Below are 19,133 nucleotides of genomic sequence, written 5' to 3'. Positions count from 1 at the left end.
CAAGGTTCCTAACTTCCTACGTACATGAACTATCTTACTTTAGAAAAGTTTTAAATTTTTAAATATTTTTAAATCTACAAATGCGTTTGTGTTGTTTTTAAAAAAGCAAAATTTTATCGAGTTTTATTTCTAGTTAAACAAGCTTCTGTCTGTGTTGTGGAACTCACTGAGCGAATATGATGAACTAACAGCATCCACTCAATCTGTTCTACTTCTATTATCAAAGCTCATCAAATCATTACCGCTTAATATTATATGGTAGGTGCATGGTTTGTATGTGCGTGTTTATTTAAAAAAAATTGTTGTACAATTCATGCATAAAAATAAATAATTTCTGATAATTTTATTTTACTTCCCAGCCAGGGATTTGAACCCAGAGTCTTGGTGTTGCGGTTACTACCATTCTTCCACCATGTGTTAACATGTGTGAAAGAAGCTGCACTTTCTACAATGCTGGTAGTTATAGAGGCTTCAGAGGTACGTGTACAAACTTAAAGGGGTAAAGTTATGGGGGCCAGGGGTGTTATGTCACCCTAACTATTAAAACAGGATGACATCATATTTTTTGCTCCCCAGTTTTAAGCCAAATTCGCTATTACCCTGATGTAAGGGATACAACTAAGCAGAGCCAAAGTTCATCTTAACTGTTACTGTAACTGTGTTTTACTATTGTCATTGTTTAATTTAAAAATCAAACACTTTGAAATCAAACTAAAAAAGGGGTGTTGTTTGTGCTTTTCATATTATTTTTTTTCCAGAATGCAAGAGATTGGATGACATCTGTCTCCAGTGATGCCACATGGAATTTACTCCAGTGTTGCCTTTTAGAAACAAAGTCTAACACCAGAGACCTCAGTTCAAAAGTAAGTGTTGCCAATATGGGGTCTACCTGTAAATAAAACGTTTGTTTACACGACCGCAAAAACAAATGTCTGGTGCAATAAAGCATGGTTATTTCATGACACTTTTTTCTTTCTGGTATAAAAATTTTTTCTAACGGAAGCAACACAAAGTTTTAACTAATTTTATTTATTGTTATCTAAACTTTTTTTGATAATAATTTTTAAATTTCTTTTTTTCAGGTTTTTATAAGTTTTGTCCGAAGTTGCCCCACCGAAGCAATATCATCTTGTTTCCCTTACATACCGATGTGGTTGAACCTCGCATATTACCCGGAGTCTGTCCCTATACCACCTACTATGCTGGTACAACACACTGGAATGGTATGTATTTATTATTATCAACACTTTGATTCTTTACCATACCATTTCTTTTCTATGTTGGTCCTGCAGCAGGGCGTGGGCCATAGGACTTAAGCCATGATTGGCCTATTATTCTACCATGTTCGGTGCTGTTACACAGTGCTTAAAACACCTGCTTTTACCTGAGAGAATACTCTGCTATCCTTGTGGGAATATGTGTCCTTGGGCAAAACATTAAACAGCAATTGCTCCAACCCAGTGGTCACTTATAGGTTGTTTTAATTGTCAGCCCAAAGCCACAATGTATATGAAACATAAAACTTTGCCAAATTGTTTTTAACTGCACCATACACATAACATTTCACTAATACCATGGTTTTGACCTCCTTAAACCAGAAAAACAGCGACAACTTAACTGAAGGTCACAAGAAGCACATTGGTGGACTCGCCTCTTCATCTCCATCTAGTGACGAACATATTATGGCAACGCGACAATGCATTGCATGGTACTTGGTTACTTTAGAAAAGATTTTTTGTTTATTCAAATTTTTAACAAAAAATTCTGTTAGTTCGTAATTTTTAATTTATTTAATATCCGGTTAACTGTTTTTAGCTTCCCCCTTTTTTCCTGGTATTTAAGTTTACAACTATTTTTTCATCTTTTAGCTTTAAAATAAACATTTGAATATTTTTTAAATTGTTTTCTAGTTTAATTGGAGCAGTATGCTGCCATGGCAACAACAATATTGAGCAACCCACGCAAACAACTACTAACGTGGAAAACCATCTTCTTCTACTTATGACGTCACAATCAGCGTTTCAGCGTATGGTTGCCTGCATTGTTGTGTCACAATGGTGGATGGAATCTCATTTAACAGGGGTGGGTGGCCTCTATGGGTGTTTACATGGCCTGCAACGTTGTAGGACCTCATCTATATAAAACAGAATGGGATGGGATGAATAGAGTAACAGAGGCAAGGTTATTTTAGTTGTCTTGGATGAAAAAGTGTAGTATGGCAGGCATATGTGGGGTTTCCTAAATAATGTGGCCAAGCAAGGATATGTAGGCTGACTGGGATACATGGGAGGTGGGATAGAGGGGTAAAGTTGGTTTGCAGCGATTAATGAGGTGTTAGAGTACTTAAGATAATATAGGTTATGTATAAATACCACAACATTTTTTTAAACTAAATATTTCTGTGCACCATTTTAACAAAGGTTATTTTCTTACAGAAAACTGACTCAACCCCTCCAGCTACATTATTTTCTGCCATTTTTAAAATTTTGGAAGAGACGTTTTATTTTTCGGAAATTTCCGTTCAGTTTATTCACGTTCAAACTGACATGAAAGCTTTCCTTGCTACTTTGTTGAACAAGAAAGTTGATATTGAGGTATGTGTCTTATGTGAAGGACTTTAATAAACTTAAATTGGTTTAACGAGCACGAGGTGTATGAAACAAAACACCTGTGACTGTCATTGTCCTGCTATACAAGGAATATATGTTACATTCTTTTAAATAGTAAATTAGTGATCACATTTAAATTTGCTGTGTTGGATTTTGAAATAAATGTTCCTTCTACCAATAACTCCTCCCCCTTTATCATTGTATATCATTGTATAGATGTGTGTATGTGTACACTTGATTCATTAGTCGCTGCTACCATTATGGGCTGTTTGTTTTTCAGAATTTTCCCTCTAAATCTTCCTATTCATTCCATGAAGTATTAGACTTCTGTACAACCCAGGTCCCATCCACTTTACTGAATAGAGATAAAGGTAGGACTAGGAAGTTTGGTAATGAAAAAAAACTTGTCCTATTTTAATATTGATATAACCTATGTAGTAGCGTAACTATGCCAGACATTTACTGGCATTTTCTTCAACCCTTTGGTCAATAATGGGTTATTTAAATTGCCAGCCATACTCAAAAATCAAACTCCCACAAAGTTACACACTTAGTAACTAACTGCCATTTCCCTTTCACACGAGGATAACTAAGTTACATTCATACCTTTGGTAATGGGCCAAATATGGCCTATACCATTTACCGAGAGCCTCACAGACACAATGTGACACTTTTTTAATAATTCTACTCCCACCATGCGAGGATTAATAAGTGATAACTTTTTTAATTTCATATCTGAAAGTTACTACCTTATCCTAACAGATTTACGAGAGCAAAGAAACTTGTTAATGAAACTAACAGACCAAGCTTTGAAAGTTCAATTTACTCTCGATAGTCGTGTTAAAGCATTTGCAGCGAATGCTATTGTCTCCGCAGTGCACTCTAGTGGCCAAAAGGATGATAATTGGAAATTACCAACAAAATTAAATCCAATTATACGACCACTTATGGAGTCTTTGAAGGTATTTTTTAACCCGTTTTAATATAGGAGTAATAGGTAGGTTCTATAGGTTACATTGTGGCTGGGTAAGACTTAACTTTAACTTTTATTTCTGTAACCCAGTGCGCAAATTTCACCCACAATGTTATAAATGTGGTAACTTGTAAGCAGGCACAAGGTGTATGAAACAAAACACTTGTGTTATAACGACCGTTGCCCTGTCATGCAAGATTAACAAGGATTTTTAAATACATGTATTCAATATAGTATGAAGAAAATGTGACCGTCAGAAATGCTGTGTCATCCTCTGTAGCACGACTCATCTGTTTATGTCGGTCAAGACAACCGTGCCCGAATCCGAAACTCGTTAAAAATTTGTGCGTTGGTATGATTTCTTTTACCGCTAGGTGTCCTACTGATGAAAGTGTGCAAAAAGAATTTTCAGGTTTGTTAATAATGTTTCTATGTTAATAGAATAATGTTAATATTACGATGTGGTAATGGGCTCTAATCCAGTGCATTGCTTATTGATAGGTTGTACGAAAAATTAGCCTTACCAAAAAAGAAATACCATCCTTTAACTACCTGTAAAGTTACACACATGACATGGTTATTGGTAAGCAGGGATGTCCTGTATAAAACCGCGTTATAATTTCGAAACCTGCTCAGATTTAGGCCAGAGCTGGCCTATTACCCCAACATATTCTATTGTATATGGTTAAGGTTCTACGGCAAGCTAGGAGCCTAAAATTCAAGCTTTGAGTTGGCCCATTACCCAACCTAGAACCATCCAATATATATATATATATACTGTGGCTACCAGGCATATTATATATGTATTTTGGTTCTTCTGGCACAAATTTCACCGACCAACAATTCAACATTCCGTTCCGGTCGTCTTTATTAGCGTAAAATGACACTTCACCTTAACTATTATACCAATTCCTTTGTTACATCACAGATGCGATTCTAAGCAAATGTTACATCACACAAGCCTCTGTATCACGAGATGGCATCCTTACAATACTAAGAAGAATAAGCGATTTGCAAACAGAGATAAACAACCGAAAAAGAAAACGAAACATAGCAGAGGATGAAACAGCGAACTATATCCCTGAATCTGACCAGGTAAAAATTTTAATCAAATGTTAAGTAAAAAAAGGAAATGTAAAAAATTAGGTTTTATGATGAAAAGGAAAGAAATGTCTGTGCTCTGTGTTGTATTGTTTCATTTGTTATGTGTTTATGTTATTATACTTTAGTATTTATTGCATTTATTGTTTATTTGTTTTAATACTAACAGGTAAACCCAGCTACTTCAAGTGCAGGTGCTGTTACCTGCATTCAAACTATTATCAAAATGCATGAAGACAATCTTTTAGAAGTGGTGCCTACTGTATGGGAGATTCTTTCTACTTTGCAAGGTTACTAGTTATTTATATTCTATAAGGCCAAGCCATATACACATTTTTGAAATTTTTAATAAAATCTGTAGTGACATTGTTAAAATACAGTTACACTCCTAATCATCGAACCTAGGAAACCTCACTAATAAATGTAGGAAATGCAGTTTACTTTGACTATGCTGACTCTAAAACATGATTATTACTTGTTAAATGCATTTAAGAAATATATTTATGTGCTGGAAGTATCCCTCTTACCAGACAGTGCTATATTTTTCATTCAGATGACATTTCACTCTTGTCCCAAAGCTTGCTTCTGCTTGAAACAGTTGTTCCTGTTATTAAAGGAAAGAAATTGAAAGAAAAAGTAAATATAATATGTTGCAGGAATAATGGTTAAAGTAGCACCTGTCGTGAGCCTTGAACCTATAACCCTTGGCTTATTTTCCTGAACAAGTAAAAGCTGCCCAAAACTAAAGCATTAAAGCTAGCCTGGGTTATTTCACACTGTGTAATAGTTGTGCCTTTTTTTGTAGTTAATTTAAACTTTTCTGAGTTTCAAGGTATTATCAAAATTTTTAAACTTTTTTAAGATTTTTGGTTTGGTACCTGGAGTATTGCGCAATCTGTGGCACGAGCATACCAGTATAAGATATCTATGTAGTCGATGTGTGGCAGTTTTAACGAACCATATGCCCAACACTATTATGCCAGTTGTGGTGGATAAGGTAAGACATTGAAAGTAGAAAATATTGGAATATTGGAATTTGTAACTAAATGAATGGATGTAAGTAGTTATTCTCAAGTGCTGGCAAGTCAGTAGTATAACGCAAGTGTTTTGTTCTAAACACCTCGTGTTTATTTACAAGTTATCACATATGCAACTTTGTTGATAAATGATGATTATGTACAGCAATTTTTTTTTATATATATAATGTTTTCTTATTAAAAGTCTAAAAGATAGTTTTTTAGATTCTGCCCCAGTTGGATAACAACCAAAACATCACCCAGCATAGAGGTTCCATTGAAGCACTTGCAAGTAAGTACTTGTACATCACTAATACACATTACTTTGTAATAATATAATAATAACTTTATTTGTCTCTTCAATTATGGTAGCGAAGATTAAAAATAATTTAAACAAAAGACAATATATAGCGACAAAACAAACAGTTGATTAAAGTTAAAAACATAGTTAAACTTGATTGCAAGAAAAAATGGTGGTGGCTACACCTAGCAGGCATAATGCCTATGTAGTAGAAGACGCAACTCAAGAGATGTAGTATAGGAGTGCTATTACATACTGTCAGACTGCTCCACATGCCTGCTGATTGTGTTTGTGTTGTGAGTGATGCAGGGGTTTGATATACCTTGTTTATGGTTATGTCTGCATGATTTGGTCAACCATGTGTACGCTGGCTTTGAACAAAGAAATTGTACATTACAAATATGTTCTATAGCAGTTACCCAGTTCGATTAGTGACCACTGGGTTGAAGCAATTGCTGTTAAGTGTCTTACTCACTAAGTACTTGTGTATTTAACATATAGTACCTCATCTAATCATTTCTATATATGTTTCAGATATAATTGAGGTGATGGGAACATCTGTTGTGCCATATGCTGTGTTGATGGTTGTACCTTTACTTGGCTGTATAAGTGACCAGGATACACAGACACGACTTCTTGCTACTCAATGTTTTGGCCAACTGGTGCAGTACATGCCTGTGGAGGTACGATTATGTATTGCTTTTGGAGTGGCCAGGTTTTTGATTGGCTGGAGAAATTTGTCACAAAGAGTTAGACACCAATTTTGTTTTAACTATAAAAGATTGCTCTTTCAAATATGTAGGTGAAGAAGGCATAACTAAAAATGATAGTAAATATAATAGTTTTGCTTAATCTTGAATGTCAGTTTATATCGAATTTCAGTTTGCATTTCTATCTTTCCTCCCATATATTTTTTCTCAAATTTTACTTTCTCTTGTTTACTTTTTTCTCTCATGAACATTTTTCATTTCTCTCATTTACCTTTTTCTGTTTTTCTCTCCAGTCTGGCATCCCAGATCCTCCCGATCTACCCGAGGAGTTGATCCGGCAAAAACAGGAAGACCGACGATTCCTTGAACAATTATTCGACAATTCTTCACTCGACGAATATAAAATCCCCGTTAAAATTAACGCAAAATTACGACCATACCAAGAAGTAAGCTGTTTTTGTATTTTTTTGCATGTTTTTTTTTATAATTTTTTTTTCGAAATTTTAGAAGGTTTTTAACTTTTATTTATATTTTGTGTTTTTTAAACAATTTTTTCTGTTATGTTTTGTTTATTTTTTGCATATTTTGAATGTAGTTGATATTTCTTTTAAAAATGTATAAAAACTGTTAATAAAATTATATTTATTACATTACAAGTATTTTTCATGTTTTACAGGACGGGGTAAAATGGCTGGCATTTTTGAACCGTTATAAACTACATGGCGTTCTATGTGATGATATGGGGTTAGGAAAAACGTTGCAAACCATTTGTATTTTGGCTTCTGACCATTTTTATCAAGCCAACAAAAAACAGGTGAGGCAAGCTAGTTTAAAATAACACGCTGTAATTGGAATTATTGTTTATTTTTATCTTGGGCTAAAATTAGACAAAAATTGTAATTTTTTTAATAAATTTGTAGAAAAAAAGATTTTGTACTCTAAAATATAAACTTTTTTTGTTTTTTTAATTTTGTTACAACTTTTTCTGTATTTTTTAGGAAAATGAAAAATTCCATTCTGGCAAACTAATTTCTTTAGTTGTGTGTCCACCCACGCTAACCGGTCACTGGGTGGCAGAAGTGAGGCAGTTCTGTGAATTATTAACTCCCCAACATTATGCAGGCAATCCTACTGAACGGTTGAGGTAAAGATATTCAAAATTAAAAAAATTCCAAAAATGACCGACTAGTTGTTTTTTTACTCTCAAAAAACATGTTTACTTTTAAATAAATTTTCAAGTAAAAAATATTTTTTGTGTGAAATTCAGGAGATCTTGACAGCGAGCTTGAGGAATATTGGTTAATGCTATTTCTATGCAGGTTGCAAGGGGAGGTGAAGAAGCATAATCTTGTCATAGCTTCGTACGAGGTTATAAGAAATGACATCGAATTTTTCAGGTAATGAATTTTCTATAAGGCACTGTCTTAATGTATGTTAATTAAATGAATGAATGTAACTGACTTTCTCCTTGCGTAGCCGGAAAACGACAGTCGTTATAACACGGGTATTCATATACCTCATGCCAGCTTATGAGTTACCATGTATGTTTTAAATAGGTGTTGTAACAGTGATAATTAAGTGTCTTGCCCAAGGACACATACGCCCATAATAATAGCAGCACCCAAATAAAATTGCAAACACAGCTGAATCAGACTTATAATAAGGCTGGCAGCATCAACTTATTATACCTCTTTTTATTAGTGTGAGGAACTATGGTACACCATGGGACTTGTGATTTAGATCAGGGTTAACCTATTACGCCACAATATTTAAATAATTAGTTCAAATTTGTCATTTTCAGTCAAATAAAATGGAATTATTGCGTCCTGGATGAAGGCCATGCTATCAAGAATGGGAAAAGTAAATTATCCCAATGTATCAAGTCTCTATATGCTAAGCATAGACTTATTTTAACTGGAACACCAATACAGGTCAGTGGTTCTTATTTTTATATTAATTTAGTTATTATAATAAATAAATGACTTGTTCAGGTATTTCATGAAACATGTTACTATTTGAGCAAATTAGTCTAATGGTTTATGCATAACATCAGAACCCTAATATTGCATAACATTTTTTATATAACATTAATTATTTTGATTAAATTTAAGAATCACTGTTTTCCTTGTTTAGTGTTTACATAAAAAAACTAAATATTTTTAAGCATTTTTAAAAGCAGTTACCGTAATTATGCGTTACATGAATTGACGCCTTCTTTTACCACTTCATAACAAAGTTACCTTAATTATTATTAATACAACTTTCCATATTATTCACCACAGAACAGTGTATTGGAGCTATGGTCATTATTTGATTTCCTAATCCCTGGTTTACTTGGCTCAGAGTCAGAATTTAACGCAAGATATTCCAAACCTATCATTGCAAGTAGAGACGCTAAAAGCTCATCTGTTGAGCAGGAGGAAGGTAATTTGATGGTGATTTTTTGTACACACTAAGAATTGCACAAGTGGCAGGCATTCAGGTGCATGCTAAGGATTATGGTTTTTTACATATAATGTGGAATTTAAACGGCATAGGTCTTTGAATTTTGAAGTATTAAAAAAATGACACAGCAAGTAAGACAAACATTTATTTACAGTAGAACTTAAAAGTTTTTTAGAAACAGTTCAGATACCAAATGAAAGTACACAAAGTAATTTTTAGCAACAGTAGTAATAACAGACAAAAATTAAAACATTGTTTACCAAAGTATATTTTAATAACAGTTGAAATAAGTTTTGTACACTAAAATATTTTCACAAAACAAAGTACATTAAACACATAGTTTGGTGGCAAATTCATAAAAATACTATACATCGTGATCAGAAGGTATGTCTCCCTCTGAAACTTTCATGTTAAGTTTCCCATGTTCGATTTGTATATCATCATAATCCACCATATGTAATGTACTGTCATCGGCATCTGTTGTGATTTGTATAAAGGACTGGGCAGAGGATGTTCTGTGTACCTGTTGGGCATATTCTCAATTATTTTTAAGTGAATTTGCTCTAAAAATACAATATACCCCTCCCCCCTTAAAAAATATTTTTAAATTAATAAAAAAGAAACAGTAGGCTATATAACTTAAATTGCCCTAAAACAGTTTAAAATTAATCTTAAAAATGTAAAGATTTTGTTGAAATACAAAGACAGTATTCTGCCATAAAGTAAAGTAATAAATACAAAAGTCATACCTTGTACCAAACACATGATCCAACAAAGGCAAATATTCCCACCCCAACAACACTACATATTACGATAGCAAGTATCTCTGCTATTGTGAGTTGATCTTGTGTTAAATCACTTCCACCCTGTGTGTACATACAGTATATATAACATATAGAACATACAGTATATATAACATATAGAACATACAGTATATATAACATATAGAACATACAGTATATATAACATATAGAGCATAAGGAGGTACATTACCCTAATGATAACAAAGTCCAGTTGGTGAAAATTGTAAAAATTTGGCCGGATAAAGAGAAAAATTGTATGGGAAATGTAAAGAGTAACGCAGACTCACTGATAATGTCAGTTATTGGTAAAATATATCTTGTTGGTTCACCAAATGTGTGTTAGGTGTTTATTAAAAATATGCGGTTTTACCAATTCAGGGCTCATAGAAATAACATAAATAACCTTGTACATAAACAGCTGATGGGTCAAATAATGAATATGCACTAAACACCAATATTTCTTTCACATTTAACATAAACCAACTTACCCCACCCCCACTATAAGGCTCTATATCTCTTTTCCATACACGGTCACCTGTGACTTCATTCTCATTAAATCGTTCATGCGTATCATCGTAAACTCTCTCATCCGCGACCATTAAATCATAAACCCGTTTTTCATATTTATCGTAAAATGTTGTCTCCGTGGTAACAGTAAACACGCACAGAAGAAGTAGTTTAATGATATACATCTTTTTTTCCTTTTTGTTCTTCTTTCAAAATAAACTTTCAGCTAAAAGTTGCAGATTTTAGAATTATTTTTTAGATTCTCTTGTGGACTTGTAGAAATCTTAAATAAAAAAGCTTTAGCAATAAAAAATCTAACACAAACTACACTTTTAAACATTTTAAAATAAAGTTAAAATTAAACTTGCGCAAAGTTAAAATTACACCACTTTAAACTACATACAACATTCTCATGCATTTATAGCACGTAATAACATCACATGTTTATTTAGTTAAACATTTACAAATCCTTGCATGCAGTCGTGACTCCTTTGTCTACTCCACACCATGTTTGTATACCAAGTTAAACATTACATTTCAAGTAATTGGTTTCAATGTTTAATAATAAGTGGATGGGAAACCCGTTTAAGTTTATAATGCCGAATGCTATATGGATATTATTTAAAAGATTTATCTTTTTTAGAATAATAGGACTTGGATATTTACTACTATATATAACAGCAATGCCTTTTTATATATACTGAAGTATTTATAGGCGTCTTCTGTATAGAACAACATGGGTCCCGACCGAATTACCCCAACAATACCCTAAATCTCTATTTGTTCTAACCACAAAAAATTTTTGAGTCTGTTACCAATATAAAAAAGTTTTTAAATCTTTCACCCCAACCCCCTCTGACAATAAAATGTCATAAATTTCTCTTCCCAGATTTAAAATCTTTTTATCTTCCAGGATTAATCGCGATGGAGTCCCTGCATCGTCAAGTCCTCCCGTTTATGCTCCGAAGGATGAAAGAGGATGTTCTTAAGGATTTACCTCCAAAGATAATCCAAGATTATTATTGTGAGCTCAGTCCTCTGCAAGTAAGTTTTGAATTTAAATAATGAATAAATCTATGTACCTATTTATTCTCGCGTGGCAGAGCACAACTGTTTTATAACCTGGGTAGTATGAATTAATGAATGTAACTTATTTATCCTCTTGTGACATGGCAATGTCAATCGCTATAATCTGATTTTTTAAACCAAAATATGCTGAAAAAGATGACAACTTTTTTGTAACCCCCCCTTTGGGTTTTTAATAGCAACCATTTCCAAAGAGCACTATTCATTATTTAAACAGCAAAAAAAATTAAAACAACCGTTTTTTAAAAACACTACATATTACATTTGAACCACACAAAATTTTCAGACACGCAAAATCTTATATTTCAGTTTCAACTTTACGAGGATTTTGCGAAGAGTCGAGCGAAGAAAGATGCCGAGTCGTCCATTAAGATCATAGATGAAGAGAAAGATCAAACGAACCTCATGAAGGGGACTTCCCATGTATTTCAGGTGGGTAGGATGCAGTGATGCTCATTGTTTTTCAAAAGGAACAGTGTTGCTCAACCTTTTTTGAGAAACAGTCTTGCTCATTGTTTTTTGAGAAACAGTGTTGCCAAATTTTTTTTGAGAAACAGTGTTGCCAAATTTTTTTTGAGAAACAGTGTTGCTCAACATTTTTAAATGAATATAAAAACATTATTTGTGCTTGTGTGGTGGATAATGGCAATTTCTATAACACGAGTGTCTTATTTTACACACCTTGTAGCTGCCTACGTATTCAACTTTAACAGTTGATTTTTTGAATTGTTTTGTATGGCTAACAATTTGAACAACTCATTAGTGTCTACATGTTAATTAAAATTGTTTTCCAGGCGCTGCAATATCTTCAGAAAGTTTGCAACCATCCTCTGTTCGTATTAACGCCGAGTCATCCCCAGTACAACGCTATTATGACTCAGCTAAAAAAATCGAAAACTTCTCTTCATGACGTGAAACATGCTTCGAAACTGACCGCGTTACAACAGTTGCTACTTGACTGTGGGATTGGAAGTAAGGAATTTTTTTAATGAAATTATAATTTATAATAAAAACTTTAATGTATGGTATATATTTTAAACAACTTATATACTTTTTGTTTAAATAAATGCCAAAAATGTATGTTGAAATTTAAAGTTGTTTTAATGTGCAGTTAATTTTGACTATTTGATTTTATTTTACCTTTTTTTTACAAAGTTTAAGGGCAGTGTGGATTTTTTTAAATTTTATTTCAAAATTTCAATATGAAATGTCTGTGCTTCTTAAAACATTCTTATTTATATTTTCAATTTTTTGATTTTATTTCAGAAACTGGTGACTCACTTTCTGAGGAGTCTGTGGCCAATCAGCATCGAGCGCTCGTGTTTTGTCAACATAGAAATCTTCTAAACATCATTGAGAATGATTTGCTGCGTCAACTTATGCCTGGTGTAACTTATCTAAGACTGGATGGTGGGGTTCCTTCAAATCAAAGATATTCCATTGTTTCAAAGTAAGTTCCTCTTGTGCCGGTTATAAGAGTGTAACGTTTTCCTCTGGCGTATTGGGGCAACAACAGTAATTACAGTATGTGTGTTATATTTCATACACTTTGTGCCAATTGTAGTATGGGTGTTATATTTTATACACTTTGTGCCAATTGTAGTATGGGTGTTATATTTTATCAATTGTAGTATGGGTGTTATATTTCCTACACTTTGTGCCAATTGTAGTATGGGTGTTATATTTCCTACACTTTGTGCCAATTGTAGTATGGGTGTTATATTTTATACACCTTGTGCCAATTGTAGTATGGGTGTTATATTTTATACATCACATGCCTGCTTACGAGTTCTTACATGTCTACCCTTGTTGATGATTAGTTTTGGGCCTTTAGTGTTTAGCTGACAATTTAAACAACCTTTGAGTAACCACTAGGCTGAAACAATTGAGATTAAGTGTCTTCCCCAACGCACGCACACAATGGTGGCAGCACCGAGCCTCGTACCCACAACGTCTAGGCTGAAGGCAGGCAAACTCAGTAGCATTTGGTTGAAAACTAAAACATTATTTTCCAGGTTCAATAATGATCCATCCATCGACTTACTTTTACTAACCACTAAAGTTGGGGGATTGGGCTTAAACTTAACTGGAGCTGACACTGTTATATTTGTGGAGCATGACTGGAATCCTATGGTGGATTTACAGGTAGGGTCTTATGCTTGGCGTTAGGTTATAACATGAAAGTCTTACATACAAGACATGTGTGGTGTGTTCATAAACATTATGCTGAGTTAATATAAAAGTCTTCATGTACACCAGACATACTTATTCTCACTGCCGAGCTAATAAAAATCATGTTTTATACACCTCCTGATTACTGCTATCTGCTATGTAATAACATGGGTGCCTACTACTGTACAATAAAATAACTTTATTCTCTTTTATCATTTCCTTACGCTCATTATCAAGTTATAACATAGACCAGACACACTTTTCAGATTACTTTTATGCTATATATAATACATGTATTCGTAAACAACTTATGCCCACTGCCAACCACCCTTCATTAACCCCCCGATTCCACAACAACAGGCAATGGACCGAGCCCACCGCATTGGACAGAAGAAAGTGGTGAACGTATATCGTATAATTACTCGTGGTACAATGGAAGAAAAAATCCTTGGTTTGCAAGAATTTAAACTTAATGTTGCGAATACCATAGTTGGTGATGATAACAGGGGAATACAGAGCATGGGAACCAACCAAGTGCTGGATCTGTTTAATGTTGACCAGGTATGTCTTTTGTGGTTTTGTAGAACATGGTGTTCTTCCTTTATTTTATTCCTGTTGTTTAATATTTTATTTTTTTCTGGTATTGCTACAGGATAGGGTGTATTTTTTGTGATCTGATCAAAACGGATATTTTATTCTAGATTGGTGAGGTTCTTCTCAAGGATCTTAGATTTAGGGTAGATTTAGCCATTACCCTAATACCCAGGCTTACCAGTGTGACTCAAAATAGCATCATTTAGTAACGAAGTATCAATTTCATTCCTACAGTCGATCTGGAAATGTCAACTTAGATTTATCTGGAACAAACCGGCGTCACCAAAATAATCTGGTTTACATGCCCTAGGTTTTATTTTTATACAAATTATATTTTTTTCCTCAGTCCACCCCGAAAAGCCACCCTCACAGCAACGATGCCACAAACCCAAGTAAAGGGCTTCGTGCTATGATGGAAGGGTTGGGCGAACTGTGGGACCAGAATCAATATGATGAAGAATATAACTTGGATAACTTTCTGCATTCGCTTACTAAGTGATTGGTAAGTTTGTTGTGGTGTTTAGGTTTTACATGGGTTTAATATGCAAAAGTGTCAGTATGAATAAGTGTATGTAACTTTTTGCTTGCGTGGTGGGGCACAGGCAGTTGTTATAACCTGGGTGTTTTTATACACCTCATGCCAACTTATGAGTTACCATTTGACTCATATGTAACTCTGTGGGTGATTTATGTATACATTTTTAGTTTTAAATATTTGATTGACAATTTTGAAAATCCCTACGTTTTTTTTCAAGTCCTGCTTTAATTTTTTAAGTTAGAAATAAGTTCCACACAAGATTGATGTTTCATGCATTGTTTTACTGACTCTTTGTTCTAATCCCTTTCAGGTGGAAATATTGGAAAGGTTTACTTAGCGTTAAAATATGTCAAACTAAATGTCAAAATTAAGTTTAACTGAAATATTTACTTGAAATTCAGTTAAATTTATCTGCAAACTTAGGGGTAACTAAATTTTGTTTTAAATATGCATTTGTAATTCCAATGCTGCTTCGAAGTACACTAATACCCTTTTTGCATGGTCACTTTTATGCGCGTAAGTACTCGCATATTTACTCGCAAACGCTTATGACGTTATGCGTGTTAACTTTGTTTTTGCGAGTAAATATGTGAGTACTTACGCGCATAAAAGTAACCATGCAAAAAGGGTATAATATTCCTTTTTGTACACATTTGCTCATTTTCAAATATTCATTTTCATTCTAGTTTCACTGTTTTGTGTGTTATTCGTTTCGTTTTAAAGTTAAAACAAATATACAGAAATTCTGCTGTTCTTACTACTAAGTATAACGTAATATGTAAATCGGCTACTCTTGTATGAAAACCTTTTACTTTATTGTTCCAAAAAAGTATTTTCGAATGGCGTCTGAAAATCAAATTACCATTTTTATATTACATGGACCAATTTACATATGCTAAGTTGGGATAAGGTGGTCCACGTTTTTATTCTCTTTTGTCGTCTCATTTGTAAAGTATGTGGTAATTCGTAAGCAGGCACGATGTGCATGAGTCCGAACACCCGTGTAATAACGATTGTCGTTGCCCCAACATGCGAGCATGAATAAGTTTCATTGACGCGTTTCAAGTCGTGTCAATGTAAGTATTCACTATGTCTGCCATCTCGTCCAAATATTTACGATGCAGTTTCAGAAACTGGCTTGTCTCGTTCGCTTTTACTTTTCTTTTGTTAAAATTCTTATGATAAGACTTCCGTCTTTGTAGAGAAGTATTGTTTTTTCTTGCTTCTACCACCGGTGGGACTTGAACTTCGTTTATTCCAGTTGCAATTTCTCCGCATTTTAAATGGCCGTTCGGCTGAATTGGCAAATGTATTTCGTACACCGGGTTCTCAAAAGCCATATTTCGCCTTTTTATCGACGCTCTTATACGTTAATAGATTTTCTAATTCTACAGTAAAACTGTTTCAGGGTCTCTATGTATAGATGTTGTTTAAAAAAAACGTCTAAATTAGTATATAGGTTAATAACTTGAAGATATAGGCCTAAGTTCGTAGTCAGAACCTGAGAAAATACCTCTTTCTTATTCAAACAACAACGCTTGTGTCTATTAGCAGCATATTTAGATTAGCATAACATATTGTTTTATGTACGGTAACGTACTAAGCCTAATAAACATTTTATAGAAAATTGTATGCTGTGTTAGCCGCCACAAACTTGTTAAACTAACAAATTGTTTGATACTACTAGTATACCATAGATGCTATACTAACCCAAATGTCATATCGGGTTAATAAATGAAATTAAAGTTTAATACCTGCAGTTGGCTTAGTAAATGATTAAGCCAGCGCCGTATCGTCACTGGCTGTCGATTTTAAAGCGAAATGGGCATCGTTTAATTTGTAAATCATAACTATTTGGGCCTTACGACGCCCGTATGTTATAACTGGTCAAGTTTTAGTTTTACAATTTTGGTATTCAAAATCTGTTTCCAAAAAAAAAGTCTGAAAAATGTACTTTTACGTCGAACAAAAACTACTGTTGACAAAATATTGCTATTTATGATCAACAATAGCCGTTTAAAATACTGCGAAATATATAATATGCATGTTTAATTATGTTATTAAACCAAATAAGGTTTCATAAATTAGTATTTGCTACACAATGTGGCGAATTGGAGTTTCAGCGGATGATAATAAAAAAAATAATGAGAAGAGAAAAAAGAAAGAGCCCACCAAGAAAAGGTCGTCGCATCCTCCGCCAGAACGCCGCGGGTCTTTTAAAATGATTGCACCAATGTTTGATGTACATGGTCACAACATGGGCGGCAGAGACCGTAAAGGTTCTGTTATAGCAGCAGAACATTTGCTAATGCGACGTTCTTCAAGGGGTAGTAGGCAGTTTAATTCATCTGATTTCGCGGCATTTGCAAACAGAGATGTCTCTGGCGGTGCTATACCGCTTGACCATTTAACGTCACACAAATCTCCAAGAAGGGCAAGCGTCACTATTCGTATGAAGAAAGTCAAAGAAATTCAGGATCGTGTAAATAAGGTAAAACACACGTTAAAAACAGACTAGAAAAACACGCTACGCTGGATTCAACTGCCACAATTTTTTGACCACAATTTTGACCGATAGTTTCCATACATTTTCACTTTGCTCCAATTAAAATTACGCGTAGGCTATTTACCCTCGCGTGGCGGGGTCGACAGTCATTATAACACGGATGCTCTATTACTCGTGTCGTCATATAAAATTTGCCACAAAATTGTGTTGTAACGACAGTTTTGGTTTCCACGTATTTATATCTACAGGCAGTGGACGATTACGAAACCACTCCTGAAGGTGAAAGTTTAGACGATCAACATCTGCTTAAAGAGATTGAAGATAATTTGTTTGAGATTGACGATGATATGGTAGATTGTAAAAGACTAAAAGCTCTTACAAAAACCTTAAAAAAAACTTAACTCCTATCTTGTCTTAATTTTTTGGTGGATTTTTTCATTTTTTATGTGTGGCTGATAATTTGGACAATCCATTAGCGACCACTGGGTTAGAGCAATTGCCGTTATAGGTGTCTTGCCCAAGGACAAATATACCCACAATGGTAGCAACGAACTTAACTTGTTTTAAGGTTAATTGATTGCTGTTACATTTTATCTTTGACGACATTTTATTTTAGCTTCGAATCAACGTTTCGCTTCTGCTGGACAAGTTCCGCAAGGTGGCAGTACAGCTCGGAGACAAAATGCACGTCACACCGACGAAAAAAGAAGAATCTAAAAAAAAGGAATTGTTGGAATCATTACAAACATGGATGGATGAAGATCATTTTGAAGACATTGTAAGTTGTTAACACTGTGGTCTTGTATAGCATATCTCATGGAGTAAAGTGAGGGAAGATGGGACATCGTTTCATTCCATTTTCTCTTCCCATTTGGTAGTAAACAAAGAACTTTTATAGAATTATAAAACCTACCCTCTCGACCGCCATGTTGTTAATTGTTTAAAACACGATCAGGATACTTGAATATTATTAGCTGAAAGTGTCCCGGCTTTCCCCATCCTATTTGATAACATTAGATTATTTACGATCACAATACGAAAGTCGCGTTTAATAATTATCGATAACACATATATCTTAAATTACCGTTTTTGATCAAACCAACTGCTTTTTACTAACAAACAAACCTATAAGAATGTTGTGTGTGGTATGGAACAGAATATAGTAAGCATATATAGTAGGGTGGGAAAAGATCGGACACCTTATCATTCCATCTCGTCACATTTGGTAATAAACAAAGAAAAATCAAAGAATTATAAAAGGCTCCTATGGACCGTTGTTAATTGTTTAAAATACGATCAGGTTATTTGGATATTGTGTGCTAAAGGTGTCCCATCTTTTCTCACTGAACTATATCATAGTCCGTTACCCGTTACATATAAACTGATGGCATTTAAATGTTCCTTTATAGGACGACGATGAAGCACAAAAAGAAATTACTGTGGATACGTCAGTAATTACGTAAGTATAGAGAATACGCCGATTAAACACTGAATCTCCTATTTTTTTACCATGATTGCGCAAATGGACAAATTATTTAGTAATGGGTATATGAAACACACGCTCGGCAGTTTGTTCGCAACTTGCTTAAGAATGTTCAATATGTTGCGCAAAGTAAACGGTGTGTTCCTAGCAGGTGTTTTTTGCCACATTAAAACGCAGAGAAGTGAATGCTCGTGTTGCATGAAACAGATCACACGTGTTATAACGACCGTCGTTTTTCCACGATGTCATTCAATCACTCATAGTGCGAGCCCTTGCAGAATGCAAGTCA

The 19,133-nt window shown here is 34.1% G+C and overlaps 3 protein-coding genes across 4 annotated transcripts in view; 2 read left to right on the top strand and 1 right to left on the bottom strand.

Annotated features, from left to right (window-relative positions):
- Positions 1-16,209, top strand: part of LOC100180833 (TATA-binding protein-associated factor 172) — a 22,766-nt gene extending 6,557 nt beyond the window's left edge. Inside the window, exons 17-44 of the mRNA XM_018814536.2 lie at positions 759-863; positions 1,083-1,223; positions 1,599-1,708; positions 1,911-2,082; positions 2,436-2,594; positions 2,890-2,980; positions 3,372-3,571; positions 3,817-3,994; positions 4,511-4,677; positions 4,853-4,973; positions 5,237-5,319; positions 5,546-5,680; positions 5,925-5,991; positions 6,535-6,683; positions 7,004-7,156; positions 7,387-7,524; positions 7,709-7,854; positions 8,030-8,107; positions 8,512-8,641; positions 8,993-9,134; positions 11,379-11,509; positions 11,861-11,983; positions 12,346-12,523; positions 12,818-13,001; positions 13,567-13,696; positions 14,084-14,284; positions 14,664-14,819; positions 15,166-16,209. Coding sequence (XP_018670081.1) covers positions 759-863; positions 1,083-1,223; positions 1,599-1,708; positions 1,911-2,082; positions 2,436-2,594; positions 2,890-2,980; positions 3,372-3,571; positions 3,817-3,994; positions 4,511-4,677; positions 4,853-4,973; positions 5,237-5,319; positions 5,546-5,680; positions 5,925-5,991; positions 6,535-6,683; positions 7,004-7,156; positions 7,387-7,524; positions 7,709-7,854; positions 8,030-8,107; positions 8,512-8,641; positions 8,993-9,134; positions 11,379-11,509; positions 11,861-11,983; positions 12,346-12,523; positions 12,818-13,001; positions 13,567-13,696; positions 14,084-14,284; positions 14,664-14,816 — 3,765 coding nt within the window. The 3' untranslated portion in view covers positions 14,817-14,819; positions 15,166-16,209. The remainder of the gene's footprint in view (positions 1-758; positions 864-1,082; positions 1,224-1,598; positions 1,709-1,910; positions 2,083-2,435; positions 2,595-2,889; positions 2,981-3,371; positions 3,572-3,816; positions 3,995-4,510; positions 4,678-4,852; positions 4,974-5,236; positions 5,320-5,545; positions 5,681-5,924; positions 5,992-6,534; positions 6,684-7,003; positions 7,157-7,386; positions 7,525-7,708; positions 7,855-8,029; positions 8,108-8,511; positions 8,642-8,992; positions 9,135-11,378; positions 11,510-11,860; positions 11,984-12,345; positions 12,524-12,817; positions 13,002-13,566; positions 13,697-14,083; positions 14,285-14,663; positions 14,820-15,165) is intronic.
- LOC100183195 lies at positions 9,283-10,814 on the bottom strand. The gene is made up of 3 exons (XM_002121223.4): positions 10,447-10,814; positions 9,905-10,021; positions 9,283-9,678 (listed from the first exon to the last, which is right to left on the bottom strand). Exons 1-3 carry the CDS (start codon positions 10,648-10,650, stop codon positions 9,520-9,522), a joined length of 480 nt encoding a protein of 159 aa, XP_002121259.1. The 5' UTR covers positions 10,651-10,814; the 3' UTR covers positions 9,283-9,519.
- Positions 16,210-16,928: 719 nt separating the features above from the next.
- LOC104266352 (centromere protein F-like) overlaps positions 16,929-19,133 on the top strand; it is a 10,306-nt gene continuing 8,101 nt past the window's right edge. The window contains exons 1-4 of one of the 2 annotated variants that reach the window (XM_009862299.3): positions 16,929-17,346; positions 17,610-17,711; positions 17,978-18,139; positions 18,771-18,820. In XM_009862299.3, coding sequence (XP_009860601.1) covers positions 16,957-17,346; positions 17,610-17,711; positions 17,978-18,139; positions 18,771-18,820 — 704 coding nt within the window. In that variant the 5' untranslated portion in view covers positions 16,929-16,956. The remainder of the gene's footprint in view (positions 17,347-17,609; positions 17,712-17,977; positions 18,140-18,770; positions 18,821-19,133) is intronic. The other variant, XM_026837146.1, reaches the window with a different exon arrangement.

Source organism: Ciona intestinalis, chromosome 12 (assembly GCF_000224145.3).
Source record: "Ciona intestinalis chromosome 12, KH, whole genome shotgun sequence".
Lineage (NCBI taxonomy): Eukaryota > Metazoa > Chordata > Ascidiacea > Phlebobranchia > Cionidae > Ciona > Ciona intestinalis.
This window is presented reverse-complemented; position numbering and strand designations above follow the sequence as displayed.

Excerpts from the sequence above, each read along its gene's own strand:
- LOC100183195 (XM_002121223.4), bottom strand. The coding sequence starts at position 10,650 with ATGTATATCATTAAACTACTTCTTCTGTGCGTGTTTACTGTTACCACG. Across the intron at positions 10,022-10,446 it reads AGCCTTATAGTGGGGGTGGG|GGTGGAAGTGATTTAACACA; the intron begins GTAAGTTGGTTT and ends ATGTACACACAG. Across the intron at positions 9,679-9,904 it reads GATCATGTGTTTGGTACAAG|GTACACAGAACATCCTCTGC; the intron begins GTATGACTTTTG and ends TATGCCCAACAG.